An 18805-nucleotide genomic window follows, 5' to 3' on the forward strand; every position below is an offset into this window, starting at 1 on the left:
AATCTTTTCTCCCTTTTCACAGATGAAGACATTGTGTCTCAAGGTGGTTGGGGTGGGGGGGGAGCAGCCAAAAGAAATGAACAGAATGCATGAGTTTAATTACTATTCAAAGCAAAAAAAAAAAAAACCAAAAAACCTCAGTCAAGTCATTCCAGGACGTGAGGACGGAATGACTTCTGTCTAACTTCAACTTCCTGTCGGACTTCCTGCTGGAGGAGAGGAGAGCATCCTCGATGAGGTTAAGCCCCTAACATCAGATTTAAAATACTGAGATTGTTGCTTAAAAACCGGGGTCGCCGTGATGGTAGTGACTGCGGGCAAATGGGGCTTCCCAAGGGAAAGAGTTTCCCATAGGAAGGGTGGGATGAGTCAGACCAGTTTGCCTGCTGTGTTCAATAACTGGGACCCTAATCACCATCAAAAGTTAAATTTGGAAGACAACAGCATATAATCCAATGAGGTCATGCTAATTGTTGAGAACTGGAACAAGGGGCCTCTTAAAGAATAGGACAGACTTCCTGCGGATGAGGCCGACTTGCTCTGGGAGGGAAGGCTATTTCCTGTGTGAACTGGAAGCACTTCGGGCGTGAGACATGGGACTTCCTATTGTTGTTGTTATTGTTGATTGCCTTCAAGTCGAACGGACCCATCGCTGACCCTCCAGCGGGTTTTCAGAGGCAGTAAATCGCATGGGAGGAGACAGCTCATCCTTCTCTTGCAGAGATGCTGGTGGATTTGAACCAAGTGCCTTCAGGATGGCAGTGTAGATTCTGACCACTAGGCCACCAGACTTCCTATCATCCTGTATAAACCTCTGACCACTTTATTTTGGTTTAAATGCACGAGCAGCTGCAAGAGGGAGAGGGAGATGGCCACCCTCCTCCCGTGCGGCTGACAGCCGAGGAAAAGGAAACTCGCTGGAGGACGAGATCCACGTGGGATCCAACTCTACAGCAATGAGGTTATTACCCTGTATCACCCGAACCCACTGCTGTGAAGTCCGTTCTGACTCCTGGTGACCCTCCTTCCGTCCTGATGCTGTAAATCTTTGTGGGAAGAGACTGACGGCCCACCTCCTGCCCCACTAACCCCTCAGGGCTCCTTCTTATCCTGCATTGGAGCAGGACTTTTCTGGGAGCCTGGGCTCTGCTGAGGGAAGGCTGGTGTCCTGCGGGGGGAGTGGGGCTTCTGCTGGGAGGAGCAATCTCTCTGGAAGACGCCCACAGCCCTTCCAGAAGGAGGGGTGGTCTCAAAGGGGAAGAGCTGACCATGGGCTCCCCACGGAGACAGAGGCTGGTGCCCCAGAGGTCTCAGGGTCTAGCTGGGAGCTGGCTTAGGTCCTCAGTGGGGTCTCAGATACTCACCTGCACCCCATCTTGGGCAAAGAAGGCACGGGAGTCGGCCTGCATGGCAAGCTGGAGGCACGTGGCGTCGCCCCAGAGCGGGCAGCGACGGAGGAGTAAGCGGGCAGCCCATTTCTCATTGCTGCGGTGGCAATGGCTGAAGAGGCCTAGGGGCAGGAGACGTACGTGAGCAGTGAGAAGAAGGAACAGGGGACAGGCGAGGACGCAGACAGGTGGCGAGAGGGGCATGAGAAGAGTGAAGAAATGGACACGTCTCTCCCCTGACGTCTCTCCCCTGACGTCCCTCCCTGTCCCCAGGCCCAAATACCCCGCCCAAATACCCCACGCACCAACACTCAGCCCCTCAAACTTGGTGGCCAGGTCCTTCCTCCGCTCTGCCTCCTCGGCCTCTGACTCCGTGCGCGCCAGCACTCGCAGCAGCAAGCAGGCCCCGAGGGCTGAGGCGACAGCATTGGAGCCCTGGAGACACAGAGATGGGGCCACTGAGGAGGGGCAGAACTGAGGTGGGGGTCAGAACTGAGGTGGGGTTCAGAAAGGCATCTGTGGGAGACGCAGGGAGGTGGTCAAAGAGAAGAGGACTTGTCCCGAGTTTTGGATGGCAGAGAACCCTGATTGGCAGGATGTGTCAGGCGGGGAGCTCTGGGGGCCTCATCTTGCGGTGGGGAGGCACGCTCCCAACTCAATGACTGTTGTTCTCTGGCGGTTCAAATCCATCGGGCGGCTCTGCTGGAGGAAGATGGCCAGTCTCCTCAGTGTAATTTGGGAAAACCCACTGGAGGGTCACCCACGCGTCAGCACCAAGTCAACGGCAATAACTGCATGAGTGATGAATCCGTTATGGATTAAGCATTTAGTTAGCATGTTGTTACCTCACTCAAAGCTCACCACAGCCTCAAAGAAAGGCGATTCTGGCTTGATTACGATTCATAGCAACCCGGTGAACACACAGATCTGTGCTTTTGCCCTATTCTGAACCAGCCTCACCATCTCTGGAATATTCTGGAGCCCACTGCTACAATCACTGAGTCCATCCGTCTTCCTGAGAGTCTTCCTCTCTTTCACTAACCCTCTACCTTTCCCAGAATGATGTCTTTTCCAAGGACAGGCCCCTCCTGATAACAGGCCTTAAGGAGTGAGACAAAGTTTCATCATCCTTGCCTCTAAGGAGCTTGCCTTCTGCTCTTCTTAAACTAAGGCAGGCTTGTTTGTTCTTTTGTCAATCCATTGCATATATTTTGTACTCTTTTCCAACATCACTTTGATTCCTCTTCTGTCATTCTCATTCACTGTCCAACTTTCAGATGCATAGGAAGCACTGACAATACCATGGTGTAGGTCGGGTGCACCTTAGTCTTTAAACTGATGTCATTGCTCTTTAGCGCTGTGGAGAAGTCTTTGACAGCCACTTTTTCCAACACAATATATCCTTTGATTTCTTTTTTTCCCCCCCAAGAGTTGTCTCCAAGGTCCCTTAGGGTAACCCATACACGCAACAGGATGCATACACTTCCACGGAGTTGCTGTTCGCTGCCATTGCACACCGGCCTCCACAGAAAAGGAGGATGGCAGCTTAATTAGCTGCCGATCCTTTGATTTCTTGACTGCTGTTACAATAAGTTTTGATTGTGGATCTAAGTAAAATTAAATCATTGACAACTTTTTTTTTTAGTTGTGGTGCTGGTGAAGAGTGTTGAATATACCATGGACTGCTAGGAGAACAAACAGGTTTGTCCTGGAGAGGGTGAAGCCAGAATGTTCCCTGGAATCGAGGATTCTGAAGCTTCGTCTGACATACTTTGGGCATGTTGCAAGGAGGGACTGGTCCTTGGAGAGGGACATCATGTTTGGGAGAGTGGAGGAACGGCGCAGGAGAGGAAGACCCTCGATGAGATGGATCGATTCTGTGAGTGGAGTGGTGGGAATGAATGTGTTTGAGACAGTGAGGTTGGCACAGGATAGAACGGTGTTTAAGGCTCTTGTACCTAGGGTCGCTATGAGTCGCAAACGACTCGATGGCACATAACAAGAAACAACAACAACAATCATGATGTTGCCTATTGCTCCAGTGAGAATTTTTGTCTTCTTGATATTGAGATAGAATTCCTATTAAAGGCTGTAGTCACCGATCTTCTGCAGCAATTGCTTCAAGTCCTTTTCCTTTTTTTAAAACAATTAGACAACAAAATGCGTTAAAATTCAAATTGTTGTTGTTGTTATGTGCCATAGCGACCCTATGCACAACAGCCCTAAACCCTGCTCTATCCTGCGCCAACCGCACCGCCTCTGACACACCCATCCTGATTACCCCAGTCACCGAATCAATCCATCTCATAGAGGGTCTTCCCCTCCTGCGCTGTCCCTCCACCCTCCCAAGCATGATGTCCTCTCCAAGGACCCGTCCCTCCTGGCAACATGTCCAAAGTATGTCAGATGAAGCCCCAGAATCCTTGCCTCCAAGGAGTAGCTTGGTTTAATCCTCTCCAAGATGAATCTGCTTGTTTTCCTGGCAGTCCATGGTACATTCAGTACTCTTCTCCAGCACCACAGCTCAAAAGCATCCACTCTCCTTCTGTCCTCCCTAGTCATTGCCCAACTCTCTGATGCATAACAAGCGATTGCAAATACCATGGCCTGTATCAGGCACACTTTAGTCTCCAGAGAGACACTGTTGCTCCTGAGTACCTTAGAGAGGTCCCTAACAGCAGACTTTCCCATCGCGACATGCTTTTTGATTTCCTGACTGCTGGTGCCAAGAATGTTGACTGTGGAGCCGAGCAAACTGAAGCTGTGAACACTCTCAATCTCTTCGTCATCCATCCTGATGCTGCCAATTGGTCCAGTGGCGAGAATCTTTGTCTTCTTGACATTGAGCCTCAGTCCATACTGAAGGCTGCAGTCCTTGACCCTTCGCAGCAAGTACATGAGGTCCTCCTCAGTTTCAGCAAGCAGGGTTGTGTCATCTGCATAACAGAGATTGTTAATAGATCTTCCACCAATCCTGATGCCACAATTCTCCTCATAGAGCCCAGCCTCTCGGATAATCTGCTCTGCATACATGTTGAAAAGGTATGGAGACAGGATGCATCCCTGGCGTACGCCCTTCCAGTGTTACCCTGCTCTGTTCTGACTACTGCCTCTTGGTCCAAGTATAGGTTTCGTATTAGCACAATTAAATGTTCTGGGATTCCCATTCTTCTCAGAGTCAGCCACAGTTTGTTATGATCCACACAGATCAAATAGAGGAAATAAAATTATCACATCGCGTATAGGAGAGCAAGAGATTGAAGTATATTACTTGTTATTACTAATAGTTAAAGCCTTTATTACAACAAGCAGTTAGGATAAGAGGCAAATTGTTTAAATGCTTCTAAGAATTTAAGATAGGTTTTCTTTGTTGGGTTTTTTTTTCAGTTCACATTTTTTAATAACATGGCACAGTTAACATACACAAGAAGTCTCTGCTGATGAAAACATACTGAAGATTCAATCGCAGCACTTCTCTTTTCACATAGGGTCTAGAAAGGACTTTATTACATATTGTAGAAACAGTAAAAAGGTCTGTATAGAACGATCTGTTTACAATACTGAAAGCTAGCACTACAGTATCCAGTGTATCTATTCCTCAGATTTTTTTTTATTTTAAGATAGTTTTAAGCAGTTGAGTTTTTCTTTCCCTTCAACTGTAATGAAGGCCAATTCATTTCACCCTTGAGCCCAGCTCTCAACTTCTACACCTCTCATCCGAGGATTATTCCTTTGGGACTGTTATTACTTAAATCGGAGAGAGAAGATGCTTCATGAGAATGGATTAACACAGTAACCACAACACTGGGTTAGAGTTCAGCAAAGATTGTGAGGAAGGCACAGGGTCAGACGGGGCTTCCATCTGTTCGACATAGCATCACAAGATAGCTATGAGTCAGGAACAGAGAAGAGGGCATCCAACAACAACTTTATTGTAGTCACACTGATATACCTACACTGCAAGTATAAGAGAACTGAAAGGCCACCTGGATGTTGGACCACATTCCATGCTTACTGCACCTTCTAAAAGATATTCCAATCTGCCTGGTGTAAGACGACTATGGCCAATCAGAAAAGAGCACGACCACCAACCACATGTTGCTTGACTGAGCAGCTCTGTATTAGGGAACTAAGAAAGAGCACCCAATCAACACCCTCCATGGAGAACTGACCACCGGGCTGACCACCTATCCCTATCTATAAAGTTTGGCCTGTAATTTCCTTTTCTGCAACTTTGCTGCCTGACCTTGCCTTTCCTGGCCTCAGACAGTAAATCTGCCTGAGAGCCACTAATAAACTCTTATGTTTCACTTCACCCGCTTCTCTGCACCTTTTTACCTTGCAATAACCATGTTTCATTAACTTCTTATCCGATGTAGGATGAAGTTTAACCTCCTTATAGTCCAAACATTTTAAAAGAATGAGATTGATTATCTTGTTGATTATACATATTTCTTTAAAAAAATCTTAGCTTCGAGTGGGAACAGTCTCATAGCTGACCCTCCAGTGGGTTTTTGGAACCTGTAAATCACTCGCGTGTCTTCCCCGGTGCCACCGGTAGATTTGAACTGCCAGGGAGGAGCTCCTTTGGGGAAATGCCCACCATATTGTAAATTAAAGAGCAAAAGGGGGCAGAAAGAAGGAGGAGGAGGGAAAAGGAGAGGATCGAATAGGAAGAGGAGAAAGAGGAAGGAGAAGGCGGATGAAGAATGAAGAAAGGTGAGAAGAAGCAGCAGTTGGCGTCATTTATCACAAGCTAGGAGAGTAGCCATGCAGGGAATAGGAGAAGCAGGCGGGAGGGAGATCCGTGGAGGCTTGCACTCACCATCTCCCAGAAATACAGGGCCATCTGCGCTCTGTTCAACAGCAGGGCCCAGAGTAGCAGGTCGCTCCAGGGTGCCTGGCCCAGGATGGCATCCAGCCTGGTTTCTGAGGTTGCCCTCCCTGAGAGCAGTAGCATCTGCGTGGGGGAAAGGCATGCTGAGGGCGAGGACACACCCACTGCTGCCTGGCTCCGCCCACAAACCACGCCCTCTGGTTAACCACACCTCCTGTCACATGGCCACGCCCATTCCTGTAGAACCACACCTTTTTATGCCTGGCTCTGCCCACCAAGCCCGCCTCTTTGTGAGCCACACCCCCGATTGCCTGACCACACCCTTCCCAGTTGAGCCAAGCCCATAAACAACTGGCTCCGCCCTCTAACCACGCCCCCTGGTTAACCACACCTCCCACCGTGTGGTCACGCCCTTTCCCATTGAGACACACCCACTAATAACTGGCTCCGCCCGTTAACCATGCCTCCCGGCGAACCCTGCTGCCACGCCCATTCCAGTGGAGCCACGCCTCCATAAATGGCTGGCTCCGCCCAGTAACCACACCCTGTTGCTGCATGACCACGCCCTTCCCCTAGTAGAGCCCCGCCCCCAGGTTCCTGCAGCCCCTCCCCAGCTCTGCCCAGTCCTTACACTCTCGTGGGAGCTCAGGCCAGCATGGGGGTCCACGTGGTACCGGGGTGCGCACATCTCCCCCAGCAGCAGCTTAAGCACATGCCCTACGTCAGGGGGCGGAGCCTCCGCGGAGCCTTTAGAGGCTGGGGCCTTGGTGCCCCCACTGGAGCTCAGGAGGTTACGGACCACTGAGTTGGGGGGCGTCACGCTGTACAGCTGGGCCAGGCGCGCTGGAGTCAAGAAGTGGCCAAGGCTGAGGCCGCGGGAGATGAGCAGGCGAACAAACTCGGGCCGGTCATTCAGAAGGGCATCCATGAGGGAGGCCTCTAAGTGCACGGACTTGGGGGACAAGGAGGAACGGAGGAAGAGATGAGTGGAGTGACAGAGGCCCAACTAAGGTCGGAGGTCTAGGACTCAGGCATGCAGGGTAAGAGTGGCGTGGGATGGATGGATGGATGGATGATGGATGGATGAACAGATGGATGGACAGATGAATGATAGATGGATGCATGGTCAGACAGACAAATGGACGAATGGATGCATGGACAGATAAATGGAGGAATGGGTGGGTGGGTGGATGGATGGATGGATAATGGGGAGATGGGGCACAAAATGTGGCAATCAGGGATGACTGCACGATTAAAGAAAGGCTTAACAAATACAATAATGTAAGAGAAGTCAGGGCAGGAAAAACGCTTCTCCCTCATCAGAACCCATCAACCCCCAGACCCAGTCCTCCACCCAAGGCGTAGCCCCCTCACCCGCCACTGAATGTCCCCCCGGAAAAGTTCGCTCTGGGCGATGTCCACACGGTTCCAAGCCACAGCCAAACGCAGCTCATCCAGGTAAGCTGAGGCCTCGGAGCTCCCACAGGCTGGAAAGGTGAGAGGGGCCCGAGAAGTCAGAGAAAGGATGGGAACAGCTAGCGGGCATTTTGCTATTATTTAGGAAGACTGGCATTAAACACCACCTCGAGGGCTGTCAAAGTGTGCTCCGGTGTGCAGTCCTTAGCCGGCTGCACTGTTCACGCCAGTTCTGCGTCTCTGGTGGAATGAATCCACCACGGCTCCACAGGGGAAAAACAGACAGTCCCCATTAGGTTTTACAGCCTGCTCGAGGGTCAGCTATGAGTCCGACCCAATTCTACATTACTGAGTGAATGAACTGGACAGAATCTGGCATCTTTAAAAAATTACCAAAAAAAAATACTATAGGCATGTTATGGATTGATTTGTGTCCCCCTCAAAAATAAGTGCCATAAATCCTAACCTTGCAGAAATGAGCTCTAGTAGCACAGTGGTTAATTAGTGCAACAGCTAATAGAAAGGTTCAGAGTTCGAATCCACCAGCGACCTCACCGAAGAAAAGACTTGGCAGTTGGCTCCCCTAAAAATCCGAATTAGATTAACCAACTGTAATGAATATTACAAAATGTCTATAAATGATTGCATGAAAACCCAATATGATTAGTAAAAAAACACTGAGATAAAGTTCTTTTTTAAAAAAAAAAAAAATATCACCGCCAGGGAGCTCTGGCGGCCTAGTGGCAAGAAGCTGCACTGCAATCCCAAAGGCACGTGGTTTGGATCCACCAGATGCTCTGCTGGAGAAGGAGGGGCAATCTCCTCCTGTGCCAGTTGGATCCAACTCGACAGTACGAAAGAAAAGAAAAGAAGAGAGAGAGAAACAAAAAAAAACCCATTAAAAAATATCACAGCCTAGGAAACTTTCTGGAAAAGTTGTACTCTGTCACATAGGGTCACTGGACCCCACAAGACCATCCTCATGGATGGGAACCCAATCAAGAATAGGGTTTTCTTTGACATCCGCCTTAGGCTGGCATTTGATGTCCCAGGTGGTCTGGTTCTGTCCACCTCATTAACTCTGCCTTTCATACTCCCTTCGTCCACCCTAAATACTAGCCACAGGGACCCCCTACTGGTGTGGGAGGAAGCAATGCGCCTGAATTAAAATCCCAGGTGCCTGTCACTAGTTGTGTGGCCTTGTGCAAGTCACTCCCCCCCTCTCTGGGTCCTAGTTTCTTGATTTATAAAATAAAGGAATGATCCCTGCAGGCAGGGAATTGAGGAGAAGGTGCAAGAATCCTTGGCGTGTACTCACCACAGTGCCTGGCCCACACTAGACTCGGAGCGGGTGTGCCCTTCCCCCTTTCTCCTCACCTGCTGAAACCCCATCCTTTCAACTCTGTTTTCACCAGCCCCTTCGTGCCATCTCCAGTTTCCCGAGCGGAGCGATCACTCCCCTGTCTGCAGCCCATAGACTTAAACCACCGCCCTCTCAAACCACATCGTACAGAAGTGCTGTACTACCTCCCAGGAGGCTGAGTTTAAGTCTAAAGTGAATCCGTTTTTCCCCAGCTGACCGTCATGGGCTACTTAAGGAGTCTCATGAGAAACGGAATCCTATTAAGAAGGGGCCCCATCCACTGGGATTTCACTGCTCCTGCATGGCCTCTACGGTTCAGAACGCTAGCTATTATCTGCATTTTTTTCAGAGCAAGAAGCTGATAGTCAGAGAGGGGAATTTCTGCCCCACAGCAAGGAAGTGGCCAAGCGTGTATTCAGATTCTGCTTTGTCCAGTTCCAGAGCCACTGTTTCTTTGTCACTCCACAGGACACAGGAGATACAACTGAAGTGGAGAGCTGGAGCTAAGAAAACTCTCTATAATGCCACCTGAGAGGTTTTTAGCTAAGTGGATGGTTCTCCTGGGAAATTCTTCTAACATCAAAAGGACCTTCTTCACCCATATTCTTCCCACGAAGCCAAGCAATTTTTATTACCACTTCTCTACCCCACACTCATTGGGCCAAGTCCAAATTAATGACCCTTCAAGTTCAGGTAGTCTTGAAGTTTCTCCTCTACTGAAGGTGAGTCTTTATTTGACTTGGCGTCTATTTAAGGTTGTGTCCAAACAACCTGGGAGGAGGAGATAGGATTGCTTTAACCTCTAGAGGCTAGAAGGAAGCCAGGCACACACCTGTTTTCATGTTTGTAATATGCCAGGGGGTAGTTAGCGCCCTGCCTTGATCTTCACCATGGACTCCTCTAAGCTGGGTCTTAGATATCAGGATTGCCTCACAGGGTGATGGATCTTTGGTTCATGTTCAACTCCCTTTACCTCTCAATGCTTACCACCTATTGGAGGCACATGCAAAAGGGAAAAAAGGGCGGGTGGAGAGATGAAAGAATGACTGGTTGGATGAGTAAACAGAGTTATCAGTGAATGTGCTGATGGAAAGAAAGACCGATGGGTAGATGGATAACTAGATGTAAGAATAGTTTGGCTGCCCTAAGGAAACCATAACCGCCACCCAAGCAGATATTTGCACATCCATATTTATCGTGGCTTTGTTCACAATAGCAAAGAGCTGGAAACAACCTAAGTGCCCATCAACAAACGAATGGATAGAGAAGCTCACAATGGAATACTATGCAGCATTGAAAAACAAGAAACTCATGAAATATTATGCTAAATTAATGACCCTGGAGGACACTATGCTGAGTGAAATATCTCAGTCACAAAAGGATAAATATTGCATAGGGCCATTGTGTGAAAACGGGACTGATATCAGGGTTGAGGGAAGACAGAAAAGGAGGGGGGAATGATGTATATGGCATTGAAAGAGATGAGGGAGAGAACTGTAGGTATTCCTTGACATGAATGGATATTCTTGTCATGACAGGAGTCCAGAATGAAGGCTGCACAGTGGAGTGGACTTGGGGGAGGGATTGCATAACAATGAAAGAGTTTTTCTTTTACTTTTCAAGGAGAAGAGTGAATTGCGGGCGGGGAGGAGTAGGCAGGGAGAAAAGTGCAACAGTGAATGACTGGAAACCCTAAGTCTCTGTAAACTTTCATTAAAGTTAATTTTAAAAAAGGAAAGAAAAAAAAAAGAAGAATAGTTTGACTGACTAGGATGAAAAACAGGGTGAGTAGCAGATGTGTTGGGATGGTGTATGGAATGATTAATGGATGGATGGAAGGATGGATGGATGGATGGATCATGAACGGATGACAGAACAATGGATTCATGGAATAACGAGCCGATGAGTGGATAGAAAGATAAAAAGATGGATGGATCTAACAGAAGGAAGAGATTGGAACGTAATAAAAAATATCTGGAGAAAACATACCAAACAGGACCCAAAACACTACAAAAGTAAAAGATGTCAGGAGACAGATAAAAAGTGGCATGGACTTCAGGTTACAAGGAACGGATAAAGTGCCCAAGCCAGGGAAGGTGACCAAGGTCGAGTGGAGGGAGGAGAATGTGGGGGTCTCCCCACGTCTTACCTTTCACGAGGGCCTTTAAGACAATGGTCTCGAATTCCTCAGGGCCGTCATCAGATGAGTAGACGGTGAGCAGCTCCTTCCGAGCCATGATTCTCTCCACCTGCAAGATGCCAATGTCTGCATCCCCGGCCCCACTCCTCCTGGGCACGGTCCAGTAGACCCAGGTTGTAGGACCATGTCCCTCCGGCAGAAGATCAGACTCAGAGCCCTCCTCCCACAAGGTCACAGGAGGCTAGTCTCCTCTAGGACCTACACACACCTGGGTGCCCAGACCCTCTGTCCCCAGAACAGGAGCACAGGTCCCCAGCTCCTCGCCCCTGAGACCTCAGCCCTTTCTCATCTCAGGGTTCATACCTGGGCCTGCAGAACCTCGGGGTCTCCTTTGGGAAAGAAACGCTTAATCCGATCTTGAGCTTCACCCCGCCGGGACCCTCCACTCCCTAAGGCCAAGGTGTCCTCCAAGGCCTCTGCCAAGCAGTCTGCAGCACCCCCAGACCCAGCTACCAGGAGACAAGGGAGCTGGGCTTGCGTGGCATTCTCTATCCGCTACAAGACACAGGCAAGGTCAATTGTAATTGATGGTATACAACAAAAAGTCGACATGAATGATTGAGCGAAAAACCAAACCAAATAGGGCTCATCAATTTTCACTCAACTAAAAATTAATAATAGCATTTTATTCTAAAGATAAAGCGGAGAGAGTTAGGTTAGGGGGAGCAGGTATTCAGTCTACCAGGAGTCCAGACTCTCAGCCCTCTTTTCCCTTCCACCTCGACATTCAGGCTCCCAGCCTCTGCCTGCCTTAGACTCAGGAGCCCAGGTGCTTGTACCTTCAGCATCTTCTCATCCCCGTCAATCAGAAGGAGGAGAACAGGGATGTCAATTCCAGTCCCTGAAGAGAGGAGAGAGCAAACAACTGTGAGAGATCATCTCACCCCAGGAACAACAGCAAAGTTCAACAGGGCAGCAAACAACAAATGCTGGCAAGGATGTGGTGAGACGGGAACTCTTATGCACTGCTGCTGGTGGGAATGTAAAATGGTGCAACCACAATGGAAGGCAGTCTGGTGCTTTCTCAGAAAGGTGGAAATAAAAATACTATTTGATCCAGCTACTGGAAATATACCCTAAAGAGACCAGAGTCATTACACAAAGAGATGTATGCACATCCATGACTATTGCTGTGTTATTCACAATAGCAAAAGAGATGGAAGCAACTCACTCAAGTGCCCATCAACAAACAAATGGATAGAAAAACTATGGTACATTCGCACCATGGAATATTATGCAGCACTGAAAAACAATGAGATTGTAAAACATTACACAACACGGAGGAGCCTGGAGGGCATTTCGCTAAGTGAAGTTATCTCAGTCACAAAAGGACAAATACTGCATAAACACCGCTATTATAAAATAGGACTGACACGGGGAAGATGGGGAGAGAATGGGAAATGAGTGGATAGATAATGAACAGTGCATTAGATCAGATGAGGCGAAGAAGTGTCTGAAAGAAATGTATTATAAGGGGAGCTCTGGTGGCCTAGTGGCAAGAAACTGCACTGCAATCCCAGAGGCGCATGGTTCAAATCCACCAGATGCTCTGCTGGGAAAAGGAGGGACAGTCTCCTCCTGTACCAGTCAGATCCGATTTGACGGTACACACACACACACACACACACACACACACACACACACTAATAAAATAATAATAATAAAAAAATGTAAAATAATAAAAATTTAAAAGAAATGTATTATATATATGCATGACAACAATTTGGAACAAGGGGTGCACTGCAGGGTGGGCTGGGGGAAGAAAATGTGCAGTAATGACTTTTTTTAGAAAAGAGGGAGCTCTGGTGGCCTAGTGGCAAGAAGCTGTACTACAATCCCAGAGATGCACGGTTCAAATCCACCAGATGCTCTGCTGGAGAAGGAGGGACAATCTCCTCCTGTACCAGTCAGATCCACTTTGATGGCACACACACACACACACACACACACACACACACACACACACAAAATAATAATAATAAAATTAAAATTTTTAAAAAGAGAGAAAAAAAAAACAAAGCAGAAGGTTGACTATCCAGGTCTCCAGGATCCATCAGGATATTTTTAATCATCCTTTACTAGCTGTCAGGGAAGCATATTCCCCAGAAATCTCTGGGGCAATCCTTTTCCCAAACCTCTCTGCTGAGGCTCAGGGGAACTGGCATTTATTTGAGCACTTTTGGAGAGGGAATTTTGAGGACTAACGTGTTCCCCTCCACAAGGAATCACAGAAGGTCGCAGGTGTGGGCTCCTGAGTCCCAGATCTATCGAAGCAGACATGACGGTAATTGTCAGTCCTGTAACTGATTAACTGACCAGGAGCCAGAAATAGGTAGAAGTGCAAAGATAAAATGAAAGCAATAATTACAGAAAAGATTATGTACAATAAGGATGTTTGCGGGAGCCCAGGAGCAAAGTCAGATAAAGCAGCTTTATACTAATTACACCCACGCCTTACTCGACTATCTTCTGATATGACACTGCATATCTGCAGAAATAACACAAACTCTATGATCTGACTATTTTTTAAATTTTTTTTTATTTTGTGTGTGTGTGTGTGTGTGCCATCAAATCGGATCTGACTGGAACAGGAGGAGATTGCCCCTCCTTCTCCAGCAGAGCATCTGATGGATTCGAACCGCATACCTCTGGGATTGCAGTGCAGCTTCTTGCCTGTAGGCCACCAGAGCTCCCTTGATCTGCCTATTTTGCACGTCGATGATGTATGTCCAGCAGAAACCAAAGCAGAGGTGTAAGTTACAAATTGCACTGTGATGGATGGAGTTATGTATACACTTGGCTGGGCTGTGGGGCTTGGTGATCTGGCAGCTAGGTGGTGATGTAATGTGGCTGTGGTATAATTATGCAGTCATCTTCTGTTTTATACACTGACATGGTCATCTTCCATTTTTACCTAATGCCAATTTTTCTATTAATGACCTGGTCTTCGGAATCAAACCATGCCAGTCAATGCAGAGTGGGTGTGTTTTCATTAAAATATAAAATAAGAAAAGATTATTGAAAGAGTTTTTCTTTCTGGGGAGCTCTGGTGGCCTAGTGGCAAGGAGCTGCAACTATAATCCCAGAGGCGCACGGTTAATAGCAGGCGAGAAGACTGCCCCTACATCTCTCACAGAGCACCTGGTGAATTCGAACTGTGTGCCTTCAGGATTGCAGCACAGATTCTTTCCACTAGGCCACCAGAGCTCCCTAATTCAAGAAGAATGAAGTAAAATAATTTAATGAAAAAACAAATAAAAAAAACTGGGATAGAGAGATTTACCTGAAGAAAATATTATTTATATTCCCAGAAAATCGCTCTGGCGGCCAGTGTGTCGGGAATTGCACTGTTACCCCAAAGGTAGTACTTTTGATTAATTCAAGTCTACCAGCAGCTTTGAGTGAGAAAGACGGATTAGCACCTCACGTGCGACTTTCTGTGACCAATTCACGGAGGTTCAGCTGACTTGACAGCACATAACAGAAATAAAACCAGATAAATGACAAAAAAAAAGAATGAGAGAGGGAAACATTCATATAACACAGCTAAGAACATAGTTACACAGCATTTTATAAGCACAGGGACTGGTGGTTATTGTTATGTGTCTTCAAGTGGCTTAAGACTGACAGGGACCCTATATACACCAGTCCTAAACCCTGCTCTATCCTGTGCCAATCTTCTTGTCTCTGACACACCTACACCCATTACCCAAGTCACTGAGTCAATCCATCTCATCCAGGATCTTCCTCTTTTGCACTGTCCCTCCACCCTCCCAAGCATGACGTCCCTCTCCAAGGACCTGTCCCTCCTTGCAACATGTCCAAAGTATGTCAGACGGAGTTTCAGAATCCTTGCCTCCAAGGAGCAGCCTGGTCTCACCCTCTCCAGGACAAACCTGTTTGTTGTCCTAGCAGTCCATGGTATATTCAACACTCTTCTCCAGCACCACAGCTCAAAGGCATCAACTCTCCTTCTATCCTCCCTGGTCATTGTCCAGCTCTCTGACGCAGAGCTTCTGTGCATCATTTTTTCTTTTTGTGTATTTGTACATAAGCATGACAGATTTCAACTTGAGTATTTTTTTAAATTTTATTTTATTATTTTTCGTGTGTACCGTCAAATCAGATCTGACAGGTACGGGAGGAGATTGTCCCTCCTTCTCCAGCAGAGCATCTGGTGGATTCAAACTGCGCACCTCTGGGATTGCAGTGCAGCTTCTTGCCACTAGACCAGAGCTCCCTGAGTATTTTTTTAAAAACCACAGAGAAGGATGCGCTAGGGAAGCTGGCCATGGATAATTCTCTCCCCACTGCAGCCGCACATTCTGACCTGGACCCTGATGGTCACAGGAGTAGAAGCCACTCACCCCTCACGCCTGTCTTCTGCCGAGCGATGTAGGACTCGAAATTCAGGCGGAAGCGGTTCTCGCCGCCCAGCCGGCCGTGTGTGCCGTCGTCCACGAGGAAGAAGGCAGAGTAATTGTAGTCCAGGGGAAACTGGCCTCTGTTCTCAGAGCTGCTGCGCCACGGATACCTCGCAGGGAAAGAGCCCTAAAGGACAGGTGGGCAGATCACGGGACATTCATTCCAAGGGTACAGGCACCAATCACTGGTCCCGAGATCCCAAAGTTAGCCCCAGCCCCTCCTCCCTCAGATGCAGGGGTCCCCAGCCCCTCCTCCCTCAGATGCAGGGGTCCCCAGCCCCTCCTCCCACATGCCCAGGGGTCCCCAGCCCCTCCTCCCTCAGACACAGGGGTCCCCAGCCCCTCCTCCCACAGGCCCAGGGGTCCCCAGGCCCTTCTCCCTCAGACCCAGGGGTCCCCTGCCCCTCCTCCCTCACACCCAGGGGTCCCCAGGCCCTCCTTCCTCAGACCCAGGGGTCCCAATTCCCAGACCCTCTCCCTCAGTCCCAAGGGTGCTGACTCTGATCCCTCCCTCCCTCAGACCCAGGAGTCCTGACGCTACTTGCTTCCTCCCTCAGATCCAACACTGGGGTCTCTACACTGGTCCCCTCTTCCCTCAGACCCAGAGAGAGAAGCAAAAATCCAAAAGGAGGGGACGACAGAGCTGGGGGCAGGAGGGGGACAGCAACTCAGAGAGAGAGAGAGAGGACAAAGGACAGAGATGGACAGAGGACAGAGATGGAGAGAGGAGGACACAGGGCCCCAGAAAGTAGGGACAGAGAAACAGAGAATCATTTTGTGGTTACACTTCTTTCAAACCTAAATTTCCACCTCCAATAAAGACGATAACACAGCCCACTGACCCCAGTGTCTCCTCCCTCAAACCTAGAACCCAACCTCCCATTCCCTGGATCCCTCCTCCCTCAGACTGCCCTCTGGGTCCGCAGCCCCCTCCTGCCTCAGACGCTGAGACCCACCTTGGGGTTGAGGAGGGTATCTCGGTTCCTGACCACGCCCCAGGGGACCACACCCATGGCCACCACCTTGCTGCCCCCGGTGCTGGCTGTCTGGTGGTCTCGTACTGCCACACCAACATGCCGACCAATGCCTCTGTGCAGCCCGCCGGTGACAATCCAGGCTCCTACAGAGAGAGAGAGTGTGGTGTGAGAGCCAGAGAAGAGAGATCGGCAGAGACCTCGGGGTTAGGAGAGACAGAACCTGAGTTGGCCCCCAAGAGGAGATGACAGCCCCACAAGGAGCTACCACCCACTCGCCCCAGTCACCTGTGCTCTGGGCAGCCCGCACCAGCCCGCGACGCAGCAGGTCCTGCAGCCAGGTCTGGAGGACGGGGGCCCCGGAGCCCCCCAGCACTGACACCACCAAGTTCGGGGGCTGGAAGCCCCATGTATTCGTGACCAGATTATAAGCTGCCGCTGGATCCGTGCGGTCAGAGAGACGGAGGAACTGTGGGTATACAGGGGATGAGACACGAGGAGAGGGGGACAGGGACGTAGAGAGAAGGGGACAGAGACCCAGAGAGATGACAGAGACCCCAAGAGAGAGGAACAGAGACCCCGAGAGAGAGGGACAGAGACCCCGAGAGAGAAGGACAGAGACCCCGAGAGAGAGGGACAGAAACCCAGAGAGAGAGGGGGACAGAGACCCAGAGAGAGAAGAAGACAAAGACCCAAAGAGAGGGAGACAGAGATCCAGACGGGGGTGGGGGAGGACAGAGACCCAGAGAGAGGTGGGGGCAGAGACCCAGACGGGAGGGACAGATACCCAGGGGGGGCAGAGACCCAGAGAGAAAGAGGGGGAGACAAAGACCCAGAGATAGAGGGGGGACAGAGATCCAGACAGAGGAGGGGGTCAGAGACCAAGACCGAGTGGAGGACAGAGACCCAGAAAGAGGGGATGACAGAAACCCAGACAGAGGGGCGACAGAGACCAGAAAGGGAAAGGGGGAGACAGAGACCCGGGGTGGGGGACAGACAATGATCCAGGTCGGGTAACAGAGATCCAGAGGGGAGGGGTACAGAGACAGAGGACAGACACCCAGAGAGAATGCAAGAGAGAGACAGAGACAAGAAATAGAAGGATGGAGACATAGGAAGCAACACAGACGAGGACAGGCAAGGTGGGAGACACAGGCCTCAGCTGAGACCCCACAGACCCGACCCCGGGGAGCCCAGAGGCTTGCCAGCCCCTCGCCGACCCTCCTTCCTGTGTCGCCCACAGTCTCACATTGCTGACTTTGCGGCCTGAGCCCAGGAAGTCCAGGTCCCCATAGGCATCAGTGGGCTTCTCCGTGGTGTGCGCGTCCCCATCCCATACAGTCACAACAGCCGCCCCAAACGCGTCCTCCACAGCCACGGACGGGTGCACATTTCGGGGGTGTCCACACTGGCACAGGGTCCCTCTGTGGGTGGGGGAGAAGAAGCATGAGCCCTGAAACTTGCTGTGACCCCAAATATCCCAGAGGGTGTTTGGAGTTTGTAAACGGAGTTGTCTCCACCTTGTTCTTCCAGAGAGCCACATGCCATACTGACCCTGGCATGACCCAGGGTCATGGAAGAGGAACAGACATCCATAGAGAGAGGACAGACATCCGGAGAGAGGACAGACATCCAGAGAGAGAGGACAGACATCCAGAGAGAGGACAGACATCCAGAGAGAGGACAGACATCCATAGAGAGAGGACAGACATCCGGAGAGAGGACAGACATCCAGAGAGAGGACAGATATCCAGAGAGAGGACAGACATCCAGAGAGAGGACAGATATCCAGAGAGAGGACAGACATCTAGAGAGAGGACAGACATCCAGAGAGAGAGGACAGACATCCAGAGAGAGGACAGACATCCATAGAGGACAGATATCCAGAGAGAGGACAGACATCCATAGAGAGAGGACAGACATCCAGAGAGAGGACAGACATCTAGAGAGAGGACAGACATCCAGAGAGAGAGGACAGATATCCAGAGAGAAGACAGACATCCAGAGAGAGGACAGACATCCAGAGAGAGAGGACAGACATCCAGAGAGAAGACAGACATCCAGAGAGAGGACAGACATCCAGAGAGAGGACAGACATCCACAGAGGGCAGATATCCAGAGAGAGGACAGACATCCAGAGAGAGAGGACAGACATCCGGAGGGAGGACAGACATCCAGAGAGAGGACAGACATCCAGAGAGAG

General features: G+C 49.6%; 1 protein-coding gene across 1 annotated transcript in view; it reads right to left on the reverse strand.

The window, feature by feature from the left end:
- TRPM4 (transient receptor potential cation channel, subfamily M, member 4) overlaps positions 1 to 18805 on the reverse strand; it is a 45295-nt gene that overhangs the window by 11794 nt on the left and 14696 nt on the right. Inside the window, exons 3-14 of the mRNA XM_006898735.1 lie at positions 17852 to 18026; positions 16891 to 17071; positions 16585 to 16748; positions 15572 to 15755; positions 11984 to 12045; positions 11508 to 11699; positions 11154 to 11253; positions 7600 to 7712; positions 6857 to 7177; positions 6214 to 6348; positions 1694 to 1823; positions 1365 to 1510 (exon numbers count right to left, since the gene is read on the reverse strand). Of these exons, the coding sequence (XP_006898797.1) occupies positions 1365 to 1510; positions 1694 to 1823; positions 6214 to 6348; positions 6857 to 7177; positions 7600 to 7712; positions 11154 to 11253; positions 11508 to 11699; positions 11984 to 12045; positions 15572 to 15755; positions 16585 to 16748; positions 16891 to 17071; positions 17852 to 18026 (1903 nt within the window). The remainder of the gene's footprint in view (positions 1 to 1364; positions 1511 to 1693; positions 1824 to 6213; positions 6349 to 6856; positions 7178 to 7599; positions 7713 to 11153; positions 11254 to 11507; positions 11700 to 11983; positions 12046 to 15571; positions 15756 to 16584; positions 16749 to 16890; positions 17072 to 17851; positions 18027 to 18805) is intronic.

This window comes from Elephantulus edwardii, unplaced genomic scaffold (assembly GCF_000299155.1).
Source record: "Elephantulus edwardii isolate Elephantulus edwardi_28Jun2011 unplaced genomic scaffold, EleEdw1.0 scaffold00236, whole genome shotgun sequence".
NCBI lineage: Eukaryota > Metazoa > Chordata > Mammalia > Macroscelidea > Macroscelididae > Elephantulus > Elephantulus edwardii.